The sequence below is a fragment of the Ammospiza caudacuta genome, chromosome 1 (assembly GCF_027887145.1).
Source record: "Ammospiza caudacuta isolate bAmmCau1 chromosome 1, bAmmCau1.pri, whole genome shotgun sequence".
Lineage (NCBI taxonomy): Eukaryota > Metazoa > Chordata > Aves > Passeriformes > Passerellidae > Ammospiza > Ammospiza caudacuta.
The window spans coordinates 44,784,781-44,808,178 of NC_080593.1; the positions used below are offsets into that span (position 1 = coordinate 44,784,781).

Genomic DNA, 23,398 nt, shown 5'->3' on the forward strand with positions numbered 1-23,398 from the left:
ACTGAATTTCTGACTTACGTATTTGAGTGCTTTGCAGTAAGTTTTTCATATTTACCTGTTCATGTTCTAGTCATAAGAAGAAATGAGTCCTTTGTCTCCCCAAATGAATAGTTTCACTGCTGCTTTTTCTGTCTTAAAACAGAAGCCTCCACAGTGGGATTTTAGTTATTGAGTTGATTTTCATAAAAGATTTGATCGCTGCAGTCCTTTGAAGTAGCTGCTGGAGAACAGCACAAGATTTGCATAGAAAAATGGATGAAGGATTTTATTTAGATGATAATTCCTCATATGAATACCTTTATGAAACCAATGTCTGTGAAATGGGTGACTATTTCATATTTAACATCTATCTCACTGCTGTCCTCTACATTCTGGTATTTTTCCTCAGTCTGCTAGGAAATGCTTTGGTGTTATGGATCCTACTGAAATATGAAAACCTTACATCTTTAACAAACATCTTCATCATGAATCTCTGTATCTCTGATTTAGTCTTCTCCTGCATGCTGCCTTTTTGGGTAGTGGACCAGTCCTTTGGATGGATTTTTGGTGAGTTCCTTTGCAAAGCATCAAATGCTATTTTCTCCATTGGCTACTACAGCGGTGTTTTCTTTTTGACTTTAATGACTATCTTGAGATACTTGTTTGTGGTGAACCCACTTTCAACTCTGAGATCCCAGACGTGGTGCTGTGGTGTTCTCGTGTCCTTGGCTGTTTGGACTGTTAGCATCTTAATTGTGGTTCCTGAGGTGATTCATACCACAGTGCAAGAAGACTTGGAACAGCACAGGTACTGTGATTATGCCAATGGGAATTGGAAAAAGGTGGACATTTACATGAGAAATGTACTCTTCCTGTTTTCCTTTGGAGTCATTGTATTCTGCTACTTCAAGATACTCATAGTCCTGCTTAGAGCAAGATCTCGCAGAAAGCACAGAACTGTGAGACTCATCCTCATTATTGTGGTGGCTTTTTTCCTGTGCTGGGCACCCTACAACATCCTCAGCTTCCTGACTACTTTTCCACCACCTACCTGTCAGTATGTGAAAGACTCCAACCTTGCCTTTCACATCAGCCGTCAAATTGCTTTCTCCCACTGCTGCCTCAACCCTGTGCTCTATGTATTTGTTGGAGTCAAGTTCAAGAGGCATTTGGCACGGTTATGCAGTCTGTGTTTACACTGCAGCAATGGTCAAGCCTCCAGCCCCAGGATCTGCCATGAAGGCAAATTCCAGCATGAAGGGACATCCCTCTATTGAAGCAAGACCTAACTATTAGGACTAATCCTGAATGAACTTTCAGATTTTGCATGCTATGGATAGCCTCTAACTCTCAGAGGCACTTCCCTGAAAAGACACACAAATTTATTCTTTGCAAACATGCTGTGTATGGAAAATAACAAAATGTATTTGCAGTGGGATGAAGAGATGAGAATGCCAAGAAATTACTTTACATATTACTTAAATGGCCTGAAAGTCTTAAGTTCACAATTTTTTGAACTGTGAGATGGGTTTTCTCTCACTTATACTCTCTTTTGAAAAGAAAACAATTGCTTTTTCCTTTGGGCATTAAAACATGGGTTTTAACATAAAAGCTGTTGAATATCTATTTCTTACCTGACTTAAAATACTTGGATTGTATGTAGCATTAGACACATAGGTATTTTTTGTAAATTTTAATGCCTTTCAATGTTTATCATTTTACTCATTGGTCTTTTTTATTTTGTGGGGAGAAATGTCTCTGGATTAACTATTCTGACAATAGCTGCAAGACCTTAGAGTTTCTGAAGTTCTCAGGGCAAATGTTATTTTATCTTTTGATAGATACATATATATAAAACTAGTTTTGTGTAAAAGTAGTCTTTTGGGTCTGAAATTGATAACTTTAGGAGAGCCCTTGAAGGAACACAGATGCTGAGCAGATACTTCACTAGGATATCAGTTTTCCTTCTGTTACTGCTCTTTCCCACAGGATTCTTCCAGTCTTTGAATATGGTTTCAGATGATTGCAGCAAATCAACAGCTCATCTTCTGAGCAGAGCAGGAGCATATTTGCCTCTAATTGCTCCTTTTTACCTCCTTTTCTCCCTTTCCCATGGTGCTGAGAACACTTGAACTTATAAATAGGTTATAGTGCAAGAACAAATGGCTTTTTAAATAGCAGGATAAAAATGGTTTGCTTTATTTGTAAAATTGATTTTTGGGGTTTTCTTTAAGATAAACTGATACCCTTCTTCATTCTAGCTCAATAGATATTTTTAACCCCAGGCAGTGTAACATATAGTACATACTCCAGTGTAGCTGAATGACAAAGTCCCTGCAAAAGAAGAATATTTAATTTCCCAGCATTTATATAGAAAGCCAAAGTAGTTTTGCAGTGGCACCAAGCAATGGTTTAGCAGTGGTTCTAAGCCAAAATTTGGCTTTTCACGCATCTGTCGTAAAATGTCTACGCTGTTTTTACACTATTTCATTTGACCTCTAAAGATTATCTGGAGCAGACAACAGATTCTTCACAGCTGCTGTGTAGTTTACAAAAAGGAGATAGGCCCATAATACAATATCCTATTTCTGATTATACCCAGAAGCAAGAATATCTAAGGAAAAGCATAAGAATGAGGTGAATATATATGACATAGACCAATACAGTCTTCCTAGGGCTTGTCCATAGTTTCTAGTTTGTGCTTTGGTTTAGTTGCCAGAACAAAGTGTTTGTATCATGTCCCTTATCATCAGATGCACCTTTCTGAACAGATCACTCCTGGTATCTCAATTACTACAGTAACTGCGTACAATGTAAAAAATTAAAAAGGGGACTCATTAATTCTACAGGGTTCCAATTCACTTGTGTTCAGACAAACCATGGAAAGATAGAAGTTGTCATTTTTTTCTGGCTGTGGTGGAGACCAGCATTTGGCTATTGCTTCCTGAAAAAAAATTATTTTGAATTTCATTTGAAATGAATGTGGCTTCAGGAGACTTTGGGCTGGGGACTGAATACTATCAATTATTGAAGAGATAAATTATTGAAGGAAAAATTAGTCCAATTTCTTCTATTCTGGTAAGCCAGGACCACGTCATTGGTACCCGCAAATCTCCACATGAGGAAAATACTGTGACCATGAGTACCAAGAAGGTCTCATGCACCTACATAATTTCAACAAGCTGTCATTCAACTCATTGTCCTGGAGCCACATGAATGTGAAATATTTACTTTTCATATATTTTACATCTGTCTAAAACAAAGTTGAGAATTATAATAGAAGCACAAAGTCTGAACTGATCCTGCTCTGCCCAGTTTTTAGCAAATTATTTAAATCTGCTTGTAACTTCAGCATATTTTGTAATTTTTTAATATATATTACAGTGTATCTGAGTATGTAAAAAGAATTCTTGATATTACCCAACTGTATTGCTGACATAACAAAGTAACTCAGAATGTAGATATGTTGCCTCCTGATATAATGAATTAGTACTAATAAACATTCAGAAATCCAATGGAATTCTACCCTGTGACTATTATTCTCAGCCTCTGATAACCACCTATTAAGGTATTTTCAATTGAAGAAGTAATTGTAAATTGCCATAGGTTAACTCAGCATGGAAGAGACTTCTGGAGGTGATCCAGTGCTCTGTGCTGCTCACATAAGTTTTATCTGCCTGATCAGACAAGGTCACTCAGGGCTTTATGTGGTCAAACTGATAATCTGCAAGAACAGGGACTCAAAGCCCTCTGAGCCCTTGTTGCAAAGCTTAATGACTCTTATGGGGGATGTTTTTGCTTCCATACAAACAAAATTTCTTTTGCTGCAACCTGGTGATGTTGCTTTTTCCTTGCCTTCTCTGTGTCTTCACATTAGAGAATGGAAAAGAGCCACCAGATCTCCCCTAAACCTCGTTTTTTCCTGGGGCTAAATATATCCCAGCCAATTTAGTGTCTTCATACATCATGTGCTCCAACTCCCTGTCCATCTTGGTGATCCTACATAGGACTGGCTTCAGTTGGTCAATGTCCCTTTCTTGCATTTTTGGCCCCAAAACTAGATACTCTACTGCAGACCATGAGACCTGCAGTACTGAGACATTGTCAGTGGCCACGAGAATGTCAGGCACAGTGGAATAAAGGTTTCCCTCAGTCTGATGGCAGCACAGGCCCATAAACAGTTAGTCCTCACTGCTGCAAGGCCACATGCCTGTGCTGTGTTCTATTTCTGTCCACTCGAAATCCAAGATCTTTTCTGGCAAAGCTGACCTCTAACCCCATCTTTAAGGAACCACCCTGTTTCCACTAAAATCAATGAAAATTTTGCTTCTGATCATAATCAGAGCAAGAATCAGATGCATAAATGTGTGCAATTTTGGCAAAGCCCAGCATGTACTTCTTTACTGCCACAAGTGTTTTCACTGAGAGTCAGGAAACTTTCATATTCTCAATGTTTTGAAATACTGAGTTTATTGCAACCATAAGTAAAATTCTACTTTATCTTCTCCTTATGGTTACTCTGCAGCTGAAAATGCCCTTGTTCATCCACAGAAACAAAATACTGAGAAGGACAAAGAAAAGCGTGAGGAGTGGAGTACTCTCTCCATACTCAGGAGCTACTCAGGTAACAAAACCAAAACACATTTGAGTTTGTTTCATTCCTCTAAACAATGCTGCTTTCTTCCAACAAAGAGAAGGAAAAAAAAAGGAAAAAAAAAAAAAAAAAGGAAAATAAAAAAAAAAAAAAGGAAAAAAAGCTCTTTATCTCGGTGCCATCCATATAGATGTATATAAAAGACTGTTTCATTTTAACTGCACTGTCGAGTCTATGTCTTGGTGCTCCCACATTGTTGCTGGTACAGTTGAACCAGCACCAAACTAGATAAAATTCTTGGTACCTACTTTGTCCACAGGAGTGAAATGCAAGCACTTTTGATTAGCTCCTAAATCTGATGTGCTCTGGTGAAAGTCAGTCTCAGAAGCTGACCTGATATTTAGCAGAATATTCTTCCAAGGTCCTCAGCCTAAAATGTCTAAATGCCATATTTGCTTCTAGATGTTTTCCAGAGCTTTGCTGGTTCTTTTTATGTTGCCTGCTCCCAGCTTTATACCTACTGACAATTATTTGTCCACCTATTCAAAACAGAATGCAAACAAATACAAAAAGTGCTTCCAAAGCTTTCTCCCCACAGTCACAGAAGGTTTCTGATGATGAACAGCAGCCTGTTGTTCAGTCTAGCTACAATGGTATGTTAATCCATTGAGGGTGACCAGGGGAACTGGGAGTTAACTACTCTCATAAAATACCTCAAGTGCTAGTGGAAGCAAAGCCCTTCCGTCATTATATAACATCAATTAACTCTTGCAAAAAAATTAAAGAAAACATGTAGCACATATAACAATAATGTCAGACAGATGGAAGGAACACATTCTATGGACACATACGCAGAGACCATGATAAAACTCTCATCTGTGGTGCACAGGAGACCACTAAGCAGCAATTTAGTTGTTTTAGGTGATTGAGTTGGCTCTCTCTATCACCCAGTGAAAAAACTTTTCCCAGCAAAGGCTTTCCTTTTGGGGACATGACTGACATTGCCTTTCCTGGCTAGTAAAACTGAAAATAATTCCCATCTAGCCCATCATGGTTTATGAAGAAGTTGATCAATAAATTTTATGAGAGCAAACATACAGGAAAGCAACACACGTTGAGCAGACAATGCGGCTTTTTCTAGTGCAGCTTCCAAAAAGGAAAGATTTCCAACATCTTCTATTGCCATGAAATATGGAAAATTCTAAGGAAGTGTTGGTCAGCTATGGATCTAGTTGGAAACACAATGTTTTTGTCTGAAGAACTTGATCAATACATAAACAGGCAATACTTCAATAATTAAATATTTCTGAAAGTAGCTTGTTACTACATAATTAAAAAGAGGAACAATCCATTCTAATTGATTATTTTCAAATGAAAAGTAGAATTCCACACAGACTTTTTGAAAATTTGTAAAATAAAATCCATTGCAGTGAAATTATATGGGATTTTATTTACCCTTATTTGTGTCTGATGACCCTGAGATTACTTTTGGAAGACACCCAGTTGCCTAGAGATCAATGGAAAACAAACACTCATTTTCAGCAGATGCTCCTGGCACTGCTGCATGATTCAGCAAAGTGTGCCAAGAAAAGTAAGCCTGAAGGTTGCTTCCAAACAGTGGAAGACATCCCACTGCATCCCAAAGGCATACAACCTGCATTTCTGAGGGCACTAAAATGCTTTTGAGCTATTCAAAAAACATACATTAGATGAAGATTAATCATCAAAACCTAAGGTCACTTAGTCATTCTTATGTGTGACGGATGATGATGACATGTCAGTGACCACACACTACACATATTTCCTCAAGACTCTTGAAAATTCGATGCTTTGATCTTCAGCTTAAGATGATGTTTATGACGCTAAGAAAGTCACAAGCATTGCGGCAAGAACTGATGACAAACTGCTTGCTCACGAGTTTAATTTAAAATCTTTTATTTACCAAAGCAATGTGGGGAAAAAAGCAAAGGAAGTTTTTCAAGTTTGCACTTCAAGTGGAAAACAAGAGTAGCCTATTTCAGGCACTGGAAAAGAAATGTCCTTTCAGAGAATCCCATGCATTGTGGGAGAGATAAAATCTGAAAGGAGGAAATAGCCTGCTCATAGAAGCCTGGAGCTTGGAGCGTTAGAAACCCTGTGTCCCTGTAGTCCCCACACCCTGTCTCAGGAAGCAACCTCTTGTTCCAGTTTCACACCCTCTTTCGGCCAGTCTCTGATTTTATGTGGACATAGTAATCTCGCCCTACGTCTTTCACAGAGTCACAGAATCAATTAGGTTGGGTAAGACCTCTGAGATTGAGTCCAACCCATAACAAACAAACATCACCCTGTCAACCAGACCATGGCACTGAGTGCCATGTTCAGTCTTTCCTTTAATACCTCCAGGGATGGTGACTCCTCCACCTCCCGGGGCAGCTCACTCCAATGTCTAATCACCCCTTCTGTGAAGAAATTCCACCTAATGTCCAACCTAAACCTCCCCTGGCACAGCTTGAGACTATGTTCTCTCATCCCTTCAGTTTAGGGATGAGAATTTTCCTTTCATCAACTGGCAAGAGCAGAGAGGTGAAATCTGCTGCATACCAGATTTATCATGCCTGACTTTCACATTTGCCTCAAGTTGTCCGTGCAAAGAGCTTGATGAACTGATGTGCAAATGAGGAAAAAAAAACCCACTAAAACAAAAAAAAAACAGATACTATTCTGTATCTGTATGTAACCCATACAGATACAGAATAGTTGTAAAAGCAAGTCAGTACTATATTAAAATGTACTAAAACAAAAATCAAAAATTTATTAAGGGTGGTTTTTTTTTTTTCAGTGGTGCCCAGCAAGAGGCCAAGGAGCAATGGCCAATAAGTCAAAACACAGGGACGTCTCACCTCAGCGTGAGGAAGAATTTTACAGTGAGGGTGGCAGAGCACTGAACAGGCTGCCCAGGGAGGCCATGGAGTCTCCCCCTCTGGAGACATTCCAAACCCACCTGGCCGCGCTCCTGTGTCACCTGCTGGAGGTGACTCTGCCTTGGTAGGGGGTTGGACCAGAAGTCTCCAGAGTCCAACTCAACCTTCAGAACTCTGTGATTCTGTTAAGAGCGACCTTGCGTGAGGCCACCAGAAACACCAGCCTCCTCGAAAGGAAACCACCCCAAAGCTGCAGCTGTAGCCGAAAGCGACGATTTCTCCCCCAAAGCCGCTCCAAACCCCTCAGCTCTCCCCGCGGCGCTCGCTCTCCGCCACCTCCCGGCGCCGCAGCCAGACACCGCCCAGGCTGTGGGGCGGCCCCTCCGCGGCCTCACGGGAGTTGTAGTCGGGCGGGGAGCGCCGGAGCCTCACCCCGGGCCGCCTGTGCGCGACATGGCGGCGGCGGCCACGCAGGTACCGAGCGACCCTTCCCGCGCACCCCCGAGGGAGCGTGGCGGGGCCGGGGGCGGGGAGGCGGCGGCGGGCGGAGGGAGCTGACGGGGAGAGGGGGAAGTGACTTCGGCGGCTTCCACTTGTTGCTTCGCCAAGCTCGGCTTCGAGGGGAGGAGCCCTGGCGGGGCGAGAGTTGCCGAGCGCTTTAGGGGGTGACCGGGTCGGCTCAGCGGCGGAGTGAGCGCAGGCATGGCGGGGGCACATTAGCCCGGGGTGGGCTGGATGCTAGCTGGCATCGCCTGGGAACCACCGGGAACGGAGGGTCCCCGTCCCTCAGGGCCACCACCTAGACCCAGTCCCCTGAAGTGTCATCGTGTCCCGCTGAGAGCGCTGACTTTAGGCCGACATCAGCGCTGCCCTCTGTTTTCTGCCCTCCTGCAGCTGCAGGGAGAGCGGAGTCACCCTGCTGGAAACCAAACACCCGCCCGCGTCCGTGCCCTCACCCCGCTGTAAAGTGCTGACACGCAAATATTTGCCGCGGCCCTAATCCCACTTTGCCCTTGTGTCGGCAAATCTGCGGCGGATGGATAGGGAGAGGGTTTTGCTGGCACACGGGGAGGCTGGGGCTGTCTCCAGAGCAGATGCCGGGTTTGCAGCCGGCCCTCCTCCTCCGGCTTATGTTGATCCTGGTAATCCAGAGTGAGCAAGGAGAAGGAAAAAACCCAAGGTTTTAGTGAAATGGTTGTCTGCTGCCTTTGGACACGGGATTCCTCTCGGGCAGAGGTGCTGCGGTGGTGAGTCGGGCTGTGGAGGGGCTGTGCCGTGTTCTGGAAGCTGGTGAATCCCCTGGTGCTGCAGCTGCCCCAGCACTGGGCCCCCTTTCTGTCCGGGTCACTGCATCCAGCCTGCCGCTGATTTTTGCAAGGTTGGTTTGGCACACAGAGTTGGTCACCTGTAGACTTCACTCTCCTGGTTTTGCCTGTCACTTGAAACCAAGCTTGAAGTTTTAAATTTGAAGTTGAACAGAGGGAGAAGTACCAGGCCTTTGTTTCTTTAATGCTGAAGAGTGAAAGTGGATGATTTTATCCAGCTCTGACTTTGAATGCTCATGAAGGCAAGCCAGGGTGAAACTTACAGGGTAAAACATGTTCTCTTTCTGGTCAGTAGCATGGCAACATGTTCTCTCTTACTGCCATGCAGTAGTGTGTTTTATGTTTTCCAGATTTTATGGTGTGCAAGGCAGTTTCTTGGAGTCTTCCAATGGTCCTCGTGGGAGTGCTTGAATTTAAAAAATGTTCTAGACATTCCAAATAGCGTTTCCCAACATTCACATTTAGGAGACTGTGCTGCAGTTAAAAAGTTGTATCTTAAGATACTGTGGTGCACAACAACAACTAATAGTCAATTTTGCTCTGCTTGTTGTAGTATACATATGTATTATCTGTAGTATATATATCTGACAGCATTTGTTATAAACCTGGTTTCACTACTACTTCACAAGAACCTGTTAGTTATGGAGCCCGATTTTCATGTATAAAGGAGTCTCTTAGGTACACCATTTGATAACAGTGAAAGAGTGTATTATGTTTGCAGTCCCTCTCTCCACTGCTAGAGGGTTACGTAAAAGGAATAGGAATTTGTCCTAACATCCTGGAGGCTGGGTTCCTCTTGTTTGGTGCATGATGGAGACCTAAAGAAACAACCAGGGAGATAAAACTAGTCAAGATGTAGTCTGTGAAATTGCAGAAATTATGCAGTGGACTCAAGGAAAAGTAATACTGATTTTTTTTTAACCCAGATTGTTTATTGTTTTTCTTAGTTGATCGCATTTAAAAATTAACAATTGTTTATTTGTCAGATAAACATCAAACTCTTCTACTTTTCTTTACATGTTTTTGAGATTATTAAACTTAAGGGAACTGTAAGAACCCTAAGTGTTTTTATTGTTACACATGATCATTTTGATATGTTTATTTGTATTACTGTGTATTTATTAGTTTGGTTTTGCCAATGCAGGGACACTTATGGAGCTTGTATCTAGCCTAGTTCATACTTTGATGTAGAAATTCCATTTTGTTAGCGGAGAAGTTGCTGTTTGTGTCCAAAATTTCTCTAATAGTAATAATTTAAAATCCTTTGCCCAAATGTATTCTGAAGAAGGTTTTACAGTTTGTAACACCGATAGAAAGAGCAGAACTTTTTATGCAAAGTGCCTGGATCTCAGTGCAAGCACAGGACCTTGACTTGTATGCCCTTCCTTTGGTTTAATACTTTTGCCCATGTTGGTATTCTGTGTAGATTGGTGGTATAGTGACCTTAGCAGGTATTTACAAACAGTTAACTAACCCCTGAATGAGTCCTGCTGGGAAGAAGGATGAGGACAGGAAAGGTCCTGCTACTGCTACAAGGCAGTTTAGGTTTCAAAAGTGAGCTGGTTGGATCAGGATATCCCAAATAACTGGGCTCATGCCAAACCTGCGTCATCTGTGAGCCTGTCTCCTCCCAGCCACCCAGCATGACAGTCTCGTACAGGCATCTCCTCCAAATGCTTCTAAATCTTTGGAATTTTTAACTCTGAAATTTCCCCTTTCCCCCAGAAATGGTGACCCTCACTGGAAAACACAAGAAAAGAGGGAGAGAGGAAATACTCCATTCTTCCTGCTACAGAGAAAGGAAACCAAGAATTCTTTCTTTTGACTCTGGGCAGCATGACTCACTCAGTGGCCTGTCAGTTTGGGTTGTCTCAGCCTGGTTTTTGCTTGCCTCACCCTCTATTTGGTCTACATGTGTGGTCAAAACCTGTAATTTTCAGTGTTGCAAGTTGGTATTTCACTGGGAACTGCATATTGGCCAGGAGTTATTCTGGGGAGCTGCTGGCTGGAGGGAGGACACGTGAGGTGCTACAAGGTCCACATCCATGTGCCAGACTTGCCAAAACCATTAGCTGGAGGAAGCCTTTTCAAGTACTTCTGAAACCTCAGCTTGGAGGGACAGTGCGCAACGGTAGATACAGAGGTAAAAAGTGCTGCTGAGGAAGGATCCCATTAAAATCCAGAATTTAATTTTTGTTGGTTTTAACTATCCCGAAGTCTCAGACGTGGCTGAGATACTTGAGTCGGGCCAAGCTTGCTGAGGAAGTTAACAAGGCTCAGAGACCAATTTTGGAGACCTGAAAGAGATTTTGACATCTCCAAGCTTGTACAATGAGCAAGTTGAGTGCCATGAATCACCAAATGCTCCTCTGCAGCTGGAAGTCCCCTGGTGTTTCTGTTTCTGTAGGTGTCTTCGTGGTGCTCCTCAGAGTAGCTCCTCCTGTGTGTCTTGTGCCTGGCCTGAAGAATGTGTAAGGCCTTTAAATGGTTGTATGAGTTGTAGAGAGAAAGAGCAGATTTTGTGGCAGGGAGGGACACAGGGAGAATTGTTTGGGAGAATGAGAGCATGAAGGGGGGAAAAAAGCCTTTTCACTTTAGAATGAATTCTGTATTTTCAGCTCACCATACAGGCATTGGGACAGGAGGGGTACCTTCTCCCAGGGGAAGTGAAATAGGATGGGAGCAGTGTGAAGAAGCAAGTCTCTGGGAGAGTTATGGTTGGGTTAATTGACAGATGTTAGTAAACAAGGTGTAGCTTTCCTGACATGGGACACAGTGTGGCCCCATGTGTCCTAAGGGAAAAGGGCAGGCAAGTTTGTTAAAAGCAATACTTGCAAAATTCCTGTTATCAGAAGAGAGCTCTTCACTTTGTAAACTGACTGCTTCCTCAAACAGGGAAGTTCTGTCATCATGAGATAGGGCTGAGACAAGGTTGTCTTTGTGAGATATGTACTAGGTCATCCCTGTGGTGTTGTTTGCAGAAAGTGGTCATTTGAGTTCATGTTATTCATGATGTTGTTGTTCAGTTATTGATGTGAAAGAATATCAGAGAAAAAACAATTTTCTCCAGGTCAGGAATCTGTGTCCCTAGTCTGATGCATCTGTCCTCCTTGGCAGAGTGCAATGTAAGGTTTTAAAAGGTTTCAAGCCAGGTGTTAGAGTGGAGATCCAATTTGATAGGTGCAGCATTAAAAAAAATTGTTAGGGTGCCAGCTTTGTCCACTCAAGGTTAAAAATTAACTCAGTCTCATGGAGTTCTTATTGTGCCACTGTATACTCTTGTCTGTTGCTTAGTTTTGATCTCTTTCTGAGAAGAGGTTGCAAATACAAGGAATAGGGATGGAATGTAGGTCAGTTGTCCATAGAATAGAGAGGATTGCACAAGAAAACCTTTAAAACTTTAGGGATTCTTTTGTATCAGTCTCTTCTGTCAGGTATGGGGTACAACCTGTATTTTATGAATGTCATTAGTTAGTGTTCTTATGCTGTAAAATGCAAATATTCCTAGAGCACCAGAGCCTTCCCACAAAAAGGCTTTACTGTAAGGAGTCCTTAACTATAAAAATGCTCCTTTTCTGCCAAGCATTTGTGAAATGTGAATGTTTTTATGCTTTTCATCTAGTTACTCTCTTCCGCTATGTTATGATCCTCTGAGAATTTGTTTTTCTGGACATGTGCAAGATGTTTTTTATTGCTAATTGTTTATATTCCCAAACCATGTTTTTGTCACTGAAATGTGAAGTTTTGTTGGTGTAGAAAATGAAGGGGGATGATTAATTTGGAAAGAAAATTTCACTTCTCAGAATGGAAACCCTAGCTGTCTTTCAGGCTGTGCCTGCCTTTTGCTTTTAATCCTCCTATTTAATATAGTCCAGTGTGTGTTTCTATCAGTTACATATCTTTGTATGCAATGTTAGAGCACAAAGGGTTGAGTTGCCCTATAAAAAGCACATGTGTGCGTGACAGAAGAATCATGCTGTCTCTTTTATACCTCAGATCCTTACTTTCAGCAAATAGCTCTCCACCTTTATGGATATGTGGCTCTATGTGCCTGCATGGTACAAAATAAGAAAAGCTGCAGCACAGCTACCGTGAATTTCACTGAGGCTCTATGTTTGCTGCTATAACAAAGTACAAAGTAGTTTTTTCAGACAATTACTGGAATGAAATTATTTAACTGAATCAATGCTGTTGCAGTTCTGAGAGTTAGGGACTTTTTTCCCCCAGTTCTTCCTTCATCTTTGCCATGAGTTTTGCATTCAGTGTCTTTGTCAGTGTGTCTTTTAGCCAGCTGGATGACCAGGTAGGCTGTTTGGAGGTTTTTTCCATTGTGTGACTTGCAGTTATCAGTCAGTATCTGCTTTTATAGAACTTATCATGTTCACCCTACACAAAGAAATAATGCAGTTAAAGTTATGACTTACAAACATAGGATTTTTCTCAGTATATTCCCTTGCCTGTTTTGTTTCATATAGAATGTTAGAAACAGTGTAGGATTGAGGGCACCAAATAATTAAAAGTCTTGTGATACCATCTGGGGCCATGTGATGAAGTGCCCTTGTTTGGAACAACTAGATCAGAGTAATCATATTAAAAAGAGATATTTCTGTAAGCAGTAGAAGGTAGTGGATCTTGGTTTCCAATTAATATTTTTTGCAAATCTGACTTACTGTTTACCTGAATTACACCAAGTCTGCAGTGTGAGTTCTGCTCTTACTGCACACTGAAAACACATTTGGGTGGGGAATGGATTCTCTGGTATCAGGCTATAACAGAGATCTCACTGTAGCATTTTTAACAATGCAGAAACACTTTGCTCATGGACATCTCCCTGCTTCCTGTTTTCATTGCACATGGAGAAGTAGTATTTTGAAGATGTTATATTTTGAAGATGTTATATTTTGAAGATGGCTGCCTTCTGTCAAAGTTGCCTAAAACTGGCCAATTGATAAAAAAATAAAAAGCTAGATGTTGGAGATGCAGACATGATGTAAAAAATGAAGATAGATAAATTTTATAGAATCAGATTTAATATAGGTCATTGTAGCTACTTCATTAACTAGTTTAATTATAGTCATTGTACTTTGTTGCCTGTTTTATATGTGTCTCACTCCCCTTCAGGTAAATCTTTCCTTTTCTTGTATGTGGGCTATTTCCTTTCTGCTTCTTTCTTTAATCTCCAGGATATCCTCCTCTGTAAAGAAGATTGCCACCCCCACACTAGCACTTATGCCAGCAGGGAAGGCAGGAACCACCTTCAGAGATCAGCAGGCACGGCCCAGGAGTGCGAGGAGGGACTGGTGGCATGCCCTGTCTTGCCTCCTCTGTGCCACGTCCTTGGTGTAGCTGTGCTGGTGTCATTGCAGCTCAGCAGTTCTGGGCAAGTTAATGCCATCTGCCTTAGTCCAGTGCTGTTATATAAGAGGTAACAATGCATCATCTAAAAAGCTCCCGACCCACAGCAGGTCACTCATGCCTGAGGAATGTATCATGCTGTTTTCACAAAGCAAATATTTATAGGTGTGCATAGTAGGATAGGAAATGCTGGAGGAACAGAGAATGCTGGAGGAATTAAAGAATTCTGGGCAAAATGTTCTGTGATCAGGAGGGACTAGATCAGGTGTTTACAGAAGCTCTTCCTATTTTGAAGCCTTGGGAAACCAGTTAAGATACATTTTCAACTTTCTTTGCCATACGAATTGAGAGCTATGCACCTTTCTGTGGGATGAGCTGTGCTTTCTAAGAATACCTCTGGAAGGACCATGGAGGAGAGAAGAGCCTTTCTCCCCATTTTGTAGAGGAGAAGACAAGTAGAAGTTTCAGCACATTTGCCCTATGCCATAGTCCAGGTCAAAAGATCCCCTTCAGCTCTGGGAAGAGAAGGGGATAAATGCATGTGTCATGTGTGGGAGCTGATGCAAGGAGGGGGGAAGCTGTGAGACCTTGCTCCATGTATTGAGAGGCGACAGAGAGTCGGCAGAGTGGGCTTTGCAGCTTCATGCCTCCAGCTGAGTTGTGGTTTCTTTTCAGGGTTCTCACATTCTACCTAGAGATCCAAGCACGAATAAAGATGTGTATCTTTGGCTGCTTTGGCTCAACAAGATCAATCCACTGGGAGCACAGAGCCTTCTCTTGCCCTGTGCCACTGAGCTGTTGTGCACCCAGCAGTCATTTATTTGTGACTTCTGGGCGTGCACACTGATTTAAGCAGTGCTAATGGGGCTGGGGAAACTGAACAGCCTTAGTCCTCTCCCAGTGAATGTCTGCCTGTGCACCCTGCTGGGAATTAGCACTTGACAAGGTTCCATGCTGTGCCTGGCTGCTATAGGATGCCCAGGGTCCCACTCCCTGCTGGTTATTGCTAAATAAAGGCTCAATTTCCAACTTCCTACTCTCTCTGTAGATGTCTGCAGTTGATCTGCTCGGTGTTTTCCTGGCATGCCTCTTCCAAAGCCTTTATGTCTCTGGAGCCTTGAATGGGAGCTTATTCTGTCCTTTGGGAAGCATAGGCAGGACCCCTTGTTGGTCCTTGCTCTTTTCCCTCTTGGTGTGAGGAAAAGGTTTGGAGGCACTTTTTGTCTTTCATTGCCCACGCGGCAGAGTCTTCTCACTTCAGCTCCTTTCTGCAACAGTTGCCAAACCGATCAGGCAGGCTGATATTACTGTGAGTGTTTAGAAAAGGAAACATTGACTCACTGAGTTTGTTACTCTTGCTTTTTTTCAGTAGTACCCCAACTGTCCCAAGAAGTGTGGTATTTTGTATGGTCTCTGGGTAGCATCGAGATAGGAATCTTGGATATGTCACATTATTGATTTAAGGTAAAAACTGTGTTTGGCACCACAGGTCAGGTAGTCTATGCTATTCTGGTCTTCTGTCCACGAAGCAATTGGTTGTGGTGGGGATTTTGCAGGCAAAAGCCTTTCCCCAGACAGCGCATGGTCCATGTAACACTTGTGTCATAACATAACAACTAACATCAAAACATGGAAATGGAAACTAGCATGTAACAAAGCACAGGTATGCAGAGAAACTCAGCAGTAAGCCTAGTTTCAGCCTTCTCTTTATACTTGATGTTCTTCTGTCTCTATGACTTTGTTAATGTTTGCTTTGTTTCAAACAGAAAAGAATACAGGATCACATTGGGATCACTTCCTAGCAATACCTTAATACATAGGGTAGGAAGGATGATCTGTTTGATTAATTCAGACACTTATTTCAGCCATGCCAATGTAGCTCTTTTGGGAGTGAAAGAATGGAAAGAGAAAGGAGATATAATAATGTGACCTAATCACATTAGATTCAAAAGTTTGCAAGATTTTAATTACAGCATAATTTCATTGTAGTTCAGCTTGAATCATAACAAAAGCACTGATATGTAACAACAATTTTTCTAAAGATTCAGTACTTTGGGTGTTGTCTTTGCTTGAAACTTTGGCTGTACCTCTGCAGACAGAATTCTGAACAACCTTTGAATAGGATGCTTAGTATAAGTTCCCTATGTAGTTTCTATGTGGCTTTTTTCTTTGAATGATTATTCCCAGATTAGCATTGGAAAGATTACATCCCCAGGCATGGTTGTTTTATTAAAGTGTTTGAAGCTTTTAATTAATTTTACCTTAAGAAAGATTTTCTGTGAGTGCCAAGTATAACTCATCCTAAGCAAAGAAGGTGGTGCAAGGTATGTTTATCCAGCCAGGATTGCTGTAACAGAGCTTAAAATAAAGTGGTGTCATCTTACATGTGTAGGGAACAGTGGGTTCTGAGAAGGTGAGGTGTGAGGTGCTCCTTGTGCTAAAATCACACTCCAGTACTAAATATTTTAATAGTTCTTGCACATTAAAAATATGCTCCAATGTCAGAGAGTCAAGTATGTATCACTTTTGACTCCTTGGCTCGTGCCTACTCTGTGTCTTGAAAGTCCTTCTGAAATGGAAAATTTGTCATACCTTTTTACTCTACAGCCCGTAGGGAAGATCTGGCAGAGAGTTTGGGGTGGGAAAATCACATGTCATTGGAACCTTCCTCAGGGTCACAAGATAGATTGAGTGAAATGCCAGCCAGAGCTGAGCTGTACTACCAACTGTGTTGTAACTCCAGCCAGAGAAAATTGCTCTCTGAGGTTTCCTTGGTTGTTTTGAAAGATATAACTGAAGAAATAACTGAAATGGAAAGTGAAAACTAGAAGAAAACATTAAGGAGATTCCTGGAAAAGGGTGGGCTTTGGAATTCATTACTCAACAGGATCTAAAATGTCAAAGCATTTATTTTCTACTGTTTGAGCTGATAAAGACTTCCATTTTATTCTTGACTTTTACAATTGCAGGTGTCACAGAGAAAAATAATCATCATCAACCCAATGGTCTTCAAGGATATGAACTCTGCAGTTTTTAATCTAGATGGATGAAAAGGTTACCGGCCCAGGAGGGGAGTTCCTTTTGTTCCCAAGATGGCAGCCACGAGTGGCGAAAGCCAGCTGCAGCGGATTATCAGAGACTTGCAAGGTACACTGAGAGCCATGCTGACAGATACCTTCTGGAGGCTGGGCTGCATCCAGCCTGGGTTTAGATAACAGAGAGCAGGAGTTGTGCTTTCTATTGTGTAACTTTTTCCTGCAGCATTGTAGTGACAAAATTCAAAGTGTGCAGTGTGACTGATTTTTTTTTTTGTGAGACAAATTCTGTACCTTCTGCAGTTCTTAAATTCTGTAAATTTAAACATGTAAGAGAAAAAATAAGTTTTACAATTTAAAGAAGGGGGTGTGTGAGGTGTGCATTGTGAACTAGTACTTCATCAGCATGCATAAAGCTGCGCTGCTGCAAGACTTCATGTGAAGTAAAGAGAAAGGGCCTAAAACTCAGCCTTCCTTATTGAGAAGCTGGTGTGGAATTGATGCTAATATGGTAAGGGAAAAAACCAGGATGTAGTATTCACATTCTCTGAACAGAGAGACACATAATTTTCTCTCCCAGGATTTTTCCTGGGGAAGGCAGTGAGAAACTTAGAGAAGAAGAGAAAACGATTCTCATCTCTATTTACTACTCTTGTTTTGCAAATGTAAAATGTGTTACAGAGATTGTTTACCTAAAGTGATTTGCTAATTAGACACCAGTGAAAGTTGAGTGTCTCAGACAGTCACAAGTTTTTTTTAGTATCTTCGTAATATAGTATTTCTTTAGTATGTAATTTAGTATAGTATTAGTGTTATATAATATAACTTAATAAAACATTGTTCAACTTTCTAAAATCATGGAGTCAGAGCACATTATTCCCCAAATAGAGTCACCCTATATCGATTATATTGATACCAGGAGGCCAAACCTAGCTGGGAAAGGAGACCCAGAGGAAGGGTGCTGGAGAATTACACCTGCTGTTCTTGCTGCAGTGGAACCTGTCTTCCACTAGAAGTAGGCAACTTCATTTAAACAGTTCTGTTGCAGGCAGGATTGTTATCGGATTCATAACAGTTTTTCTGCTTTCTTTCTGTCCTCATCAGCTGCCTCTACCAAGATTCTGATATTTTTCCTTTTAATTTTTATTAAATAAAAGGTATATGCACCAAAGCTGAAAATCTACACCTTCCTGTAACATAAAAAAGAAGATCTATCTCACTACTAACAAGAGGAAATTTTATTTCCCAGAGGGTTATGGAGTGGGACTGAGAGCTAAAGCTCACTCAGTCACCTGAAATAAATATAAGACCAAGGGGAAAGCAAGCTCAAAATCAGTAATTTCTGATGCTGAGAAGTACATCCTTTTGGGGCTAGAGTGTCCAGGGGGACAATAAAGTATATTTGACTTGAGATTTCCTTACCCACTATGGGTGTACATTTCAGGGAAATGGAGTTGCTGTATGCTTATTTTTTATGTAAATTATTTTTTCATTTGTGTTTGCAACCAGCACAAGCTGAACCTTCCTGAATAAAGCATGGAGAAGATAAATGTGCTGACTGAATGACTGTTCTCGTGTTACTGATCCCCTTTAGCAGATTACATGCTTTGTCCTTTCTAATCAGAATTCTGTTTGTCCTGTGGCAATACCTTAATGTGCACATGAGACAGCAAAAAGTTATTTCTCTTCCCTCTGCTGAGGTAGCAATTTAGCAATTCTCTGTTAGCAGGTTTTGCTAAGTGTCAGAAGTGCTAGGTATGTTTAAAGAAGAAATAATCCATACAACTGATTGAAACACTTTGAACTCTTGTTTTCTTATGGGTGGTCTCAAATTGCAAGCTTATCAGTCATTTCTCCATATTGTCATTAAGACATTTCAGCTAAAAGAAAATGAGTCCACATGCAGAGTGTCTGTGAAGAAAGCATTTATTTAGTTGTTTATGGATTCAGTGCTATATGTTCTCTGCATTAGTTAACTATTTTGCTGTTTGTTTTAAAGATGCAGTGACTGAATTAAGTAAAGAATTTAAAGAAGGAGGCGAACCGATCACAGACGACAGTGTCAACTTGCAAAAATTCTCCTACAAGCTTGAGTACCTCTTACAGGTAAAAAGTGATCTGTGTCATTTGTAATCCACCAGCAAAACTTGGCCTTATTTTCTCTTGCTGACTCTTCACCCTGTGGATTTTAACTCAAATAACCATAAATATCCAGTTGAGTCTCTCTATTGTATTTTGGTGTGTGTAATAAGAGGACTGAAATATGTGCTGCCTATTATACTTATTTCAAGTGAAAATAAATGTAATCAAAAGGCAGTGCTTGAAGTTTGACTTGAGGAATGTAAGGCATTTCTTTATTGATCTGAAAGATTTGAACTTGATTTTAAAGACATATCTTGCTAAATTATCCTGAAAAAACTGTGTCAATGATACCTTGACATTTTAATGAAAAATAAATATTGGATGTAAGTAATTTATAGAATTTTCAACAATTTTGCTTTAGAAAGGTTTTTTTATTGTATGGACGGCTTAAGGCAAAAGGCTGATTTTTAATCTGGACTGCTGCTTTTTGTCCAGCCTTAAGGTTTAAGTAAAAGAGGACGCTGCTGGGCAAACTGAAATTCAGTTTGCATAGTGTGGTGTCCATATATGCCATAATCATGCCAGTGATTGCAACAAATGCTAATTTGCAACAAATACTAATCTAGCTTTAATCTAGGCAAGGGAGTTTTAATGGGGTTGCAGAGCAGAAACTGGAAAATCCTTTGAGATTTGAATGGTCCAGGGTTTAGTCCATATACTTGCTGCATTGCTGCTCTGAACATGATTTAGCTAGAGCAGGTTTTTCTGGTACATACACATGTGCTACTGCCATGCTTAATTGTAGGTCTCTGAGCAGCTGGTTGTTAGTGCCTTGCTCTTGAACAGCTGCTGAATCTGCTGCCAGCCTTTGTTTCAGGAGTTTAGAATGGATGTCTGTATTTTAAAGAGACCCAGAACATCATTATCTCTTACTGTCAGTTAAGTAGCTTTTGTAAGTGCTGGATTGCAGTGGTACAGTGCAGTGTCTCTTTCCTTTGTGAATGCATTGGCTAAAGCTAAGAGGAATTATGAAAGCACATGCTGCTGGGAGAAGAACAGGATTCCAAGTAGCTATATATAAGTGTATTTCTATCTAAATTTTGCTCATTGTATTTTGTTTTCCTGGTTTAAGTTTGACCAGAAAGAAAAAAGCACATTGTTGGGGAACAGAAAAGACTACTGGGATTATTTCTGTGATTGTCTGGCAAAAATCAAAGGAGCTAATGATGGAATCCGCTTTGTCAAGTCTATTACAGAAGTAAGTATATCAGTTAAGCATCAGAATATGTGGTTTATGTTTTGCCATGTTTTTTCAGAGACCAGTAGCAACAAACCAAAAACAAAAAAAAGCTTTTAACATATAGCAAAAAAAAACTGTTGGTTTTTTTTTTTTTTCCTGATTTTCACATGAAGTATAAAAATGCAAGATTACTTTTTTTACTAGGGCACTATGTTATGTAGGGTTCCAAAGCCTGATTCCTGTTTCAAAGACCACTTACACAAGTGAATGGACCAGTTTGTCTCTGGTTATGCCCTGTGTTTTCATAAACTTAATGTCATTTTCTCTAAAAAGAAATTAAAAACTAAGTCAAGGGTAGAGCATGCCATCTTCAGCAAAGCTTACGGCAGAATCTTGCTCTAAGTGTAAGATGAAATGTTCACCATATTTGACTTTTGTTAAGACTTTTTAAACTGGTCCATAGAGTTGAGGAGGACTGACTGAGAGCAGCAATTTCATCTTCTGTCTGAACTCTGTTCCTCTGTGTGAAATAGCATGATGCAATGACTAGGGATGGCTGTCATTATTACCTTGGATAAGCTGTCGGGAACAGCACACAAGGCCTTGTTCCTGTTAGATTTAGATTAGTAATAAAAGCTTTATCTTGTTAAAAACCACATTATGTCTTCAGCTTAATGCGTTGGTGAAATAAAAGCTGTGAGAAGCTTTCTGTGTTGATCCTGTCTGAGTCTTTAGAATTGTTTGAAGAAGATTTTCCTAGTGGATAGAAGAGGCAGTGTTGTGGTGATTGCAGATTTCTCTGCAAAGGTGGCTGTGCTGTAGTCTTCAACAGTTTGTTGCCTGTGGTGTCACCTGCATATTGCCACATGTAAAGGCTGCTCTGCTTTTTCCTTCTTCAATACCTCTGGCTGTTAAATTGTTAGCACAATGTCAGAAATTATAATTTGGAATCAATTTTCTACTTCAATTCATGTGCAGCCATAGAAATTAGCTTGTAGAAGGCTTCTTTAATCTTTATTAACTTGTGATTTAGAAATACAAACTCTTAAAAAAAGAATCAGTGATCTGTTTTGGATAAGTGAGCTGGCAGACTTGGGCTCAGAAATTAGATGACACATGGCATAAATATATGTTTGTTACTCCCCTTCATTCCAGGTAGAAATCAGCAGCAAATTTTGTGAACCTGGTTGGATAGAAGGACATAAAGATTTTTAAATGTCCTTTATTTGGTTACTGAACAATACTAGTTGACTTTCAAACCTGGAAGTTAACCAAAAGGAAAGAGTAATAGCAGTTAAGTTAAAGAACAGTCAGACATTCAACAGCTTCTTCTGCTCTGCTTGCAGTGCTTCTAATATTAGGGTGCAGGATATGCTAGAGAGGTGGAGCAAGGAAGCAAATAAGAATATCCTGGAAAATGTTACCTGTTAATTAAGTAGAGGGCCTTATTCTTGAGAGCAGTAGGTGAGCAGTGAGTTCTGGTCATTCCCCTTTCCCAAGGTGATTGATTACACTGAATACACATCTTTCCAAATGTTTACAGCCATAGGCTGCACCTTAGCTACAATGTTTTCTGGCAGCATGGAAATATTGTCAATTCCAGACACTCTGCCTCCCTGATTTCTAACAGGGCTCCAGCAGGAGGTGGCATGGTTTTGTTTCCTAGTCAGATAGTCTTTGGCTACTTTTAGCTGCATATATGTAAATATTTTCCTCTGGTTCTCATCATGTACCTTTTTTTCTGGTGTCTCCATATTGCTTATAGAAAGTATCAGAATTTAAATTGATAAACCAATGGGAGTAAGGATAGGATTAATTCTGTGGCTTCCAAGGTTTGGGTTTTTTTTTTTTTTTGACAGTTCTTAAGATATTGACTAAATATGCCTAGTTAGGAAAAAACACTTGTAAGCTACTGTGCACAGAGTAGGGATAGCATCTCCTGGAAGAAATGTTCAGATATCTGCAGGGTGAATGAGGGTGAAAACCAGGTGGTAAATTAAATTAAATTTGCTGTTTCTGGGATACATAGTGCTTAGGGACCGTGGCATTTTGCACTTTATATTCTGTAGAATTCAAAACAAAAATCAGTAAAAAGTGTTGCTGTCTTTGCTTACATTTCATTGGGGTTCCATTTATAAGGAACATTTTTTTATGTAGTTGGTTACTGAACTAAATGAAGAGCTTGTGTTACTTCAGAGCAGAAGCCCAGTAACAGCAAAAACAGGGAAGCTGAGGGTATTGCTCTCACTTCAGCACAGTGGAATACTGACAGCTGGGAAAGAAAGCTTGTGTGGCCTCTGAGCCTTCTTTCACACTAACCTTTCAAGCAAAGTCTACAGTAGCCTACTAACTTGTGCCTCAGCCTCTCTATTATTTGTCTTGGCTTCTATTTTAAATCATAAATGTGCTTGCTTTGTTAGTTAGATGAGCAGTTAGGTGAGAAATTCTTTCATCCTTTTCCATTTCTAAATTGATTACTGACTTTGATGGAAAGAAGAAACACCACTATTCAGTGTTTCACTATTTTGCTGGACAGAAAATGCTTCAGATGTAAAAACAAAGTATTGATTTTTCAAGTCAATAGCTAAAAAAAATTCAGTACTGAGCTTTGTTATCCCCTTATGTTGATTTAACAGCTGTTTTCATAAAAGATCCATTAATTTTGGTCCTGCAGCTGTTCTTGATCTGAAAAAATAATTAGATTTTAATCAACTTAGCAGCTAAATAAGAAAGACTTTTTGCATTTGTGTGGGATTACTGTGTCCATGGGGATGTGTATTTGTATATGTGTACATCTTTGTTCTATTACTTAATCTTTCCTAAAGCTCTTCCAGCTGTGGCCATACACATCTTCAGTAACTTAAGCTGTCACTTCCATCTTGGCT

The 23,398-nt window shown here is 40.6% G+C and overlaps 2 protein-coding genes across 7 annotated transcripts in view; both read left to right on the top strand.

Annotated features, from left to right (window-relative positions):
• Positions 1-251: 251 nt before the first annotated feature.
• XCR1 (X-C motif chemokine receptor 1) lies at positions 252-1,334 on the top strand. Its single transcript, XM_058819218.1, has one exon. The coding sequence runs from the start codon at positions 252-254 to the stop codon at positions 1,254-1,256; it is 1,005 nt and encodes a 334-aa protein (XP_058675201.1). The 3' UTR covers positions 1,257-1,334.
• A 6,568-nt stretch (positions 1,335-7,902) lies between these two features.
• Positions 7,903-23,398, top strand: part of FYCO1 (FYVE and coiled-coil domain autophagy adaptor 1) — a 45,876-nt gene continuing 30,380 nt past the window's right edge. For 5 of the 6 annotated variants that reach the window (XM_058817137.1, XM_058817155.1, XM_058817169.1 and 2 more), the window contains exons 1-4: positions 7,903-7,950; positions 17,126-17,303; positions 19,191-19,297; positions 20,406-20,531. In XM_058817137.1, the coding sequence (XP_058673120.1) occupies positions 17,249-17,303; positions 19,191-19,297; positions 20,406-20,531 (288 nt within the window). In that variant the 5' untranslated portion in view covers positions 7,903-7,950; positions 17,126-17,248. Of the gene's footprint in view, positions 7,951-16,877; positions 17,016-17,125; positions 17,304-19,190; positions 19,298-20,405; positions 20,532-23,398 lie in introns of those variants that run through there. The other variant, XM_058817146.1, reaches the window with a different exon arrangement.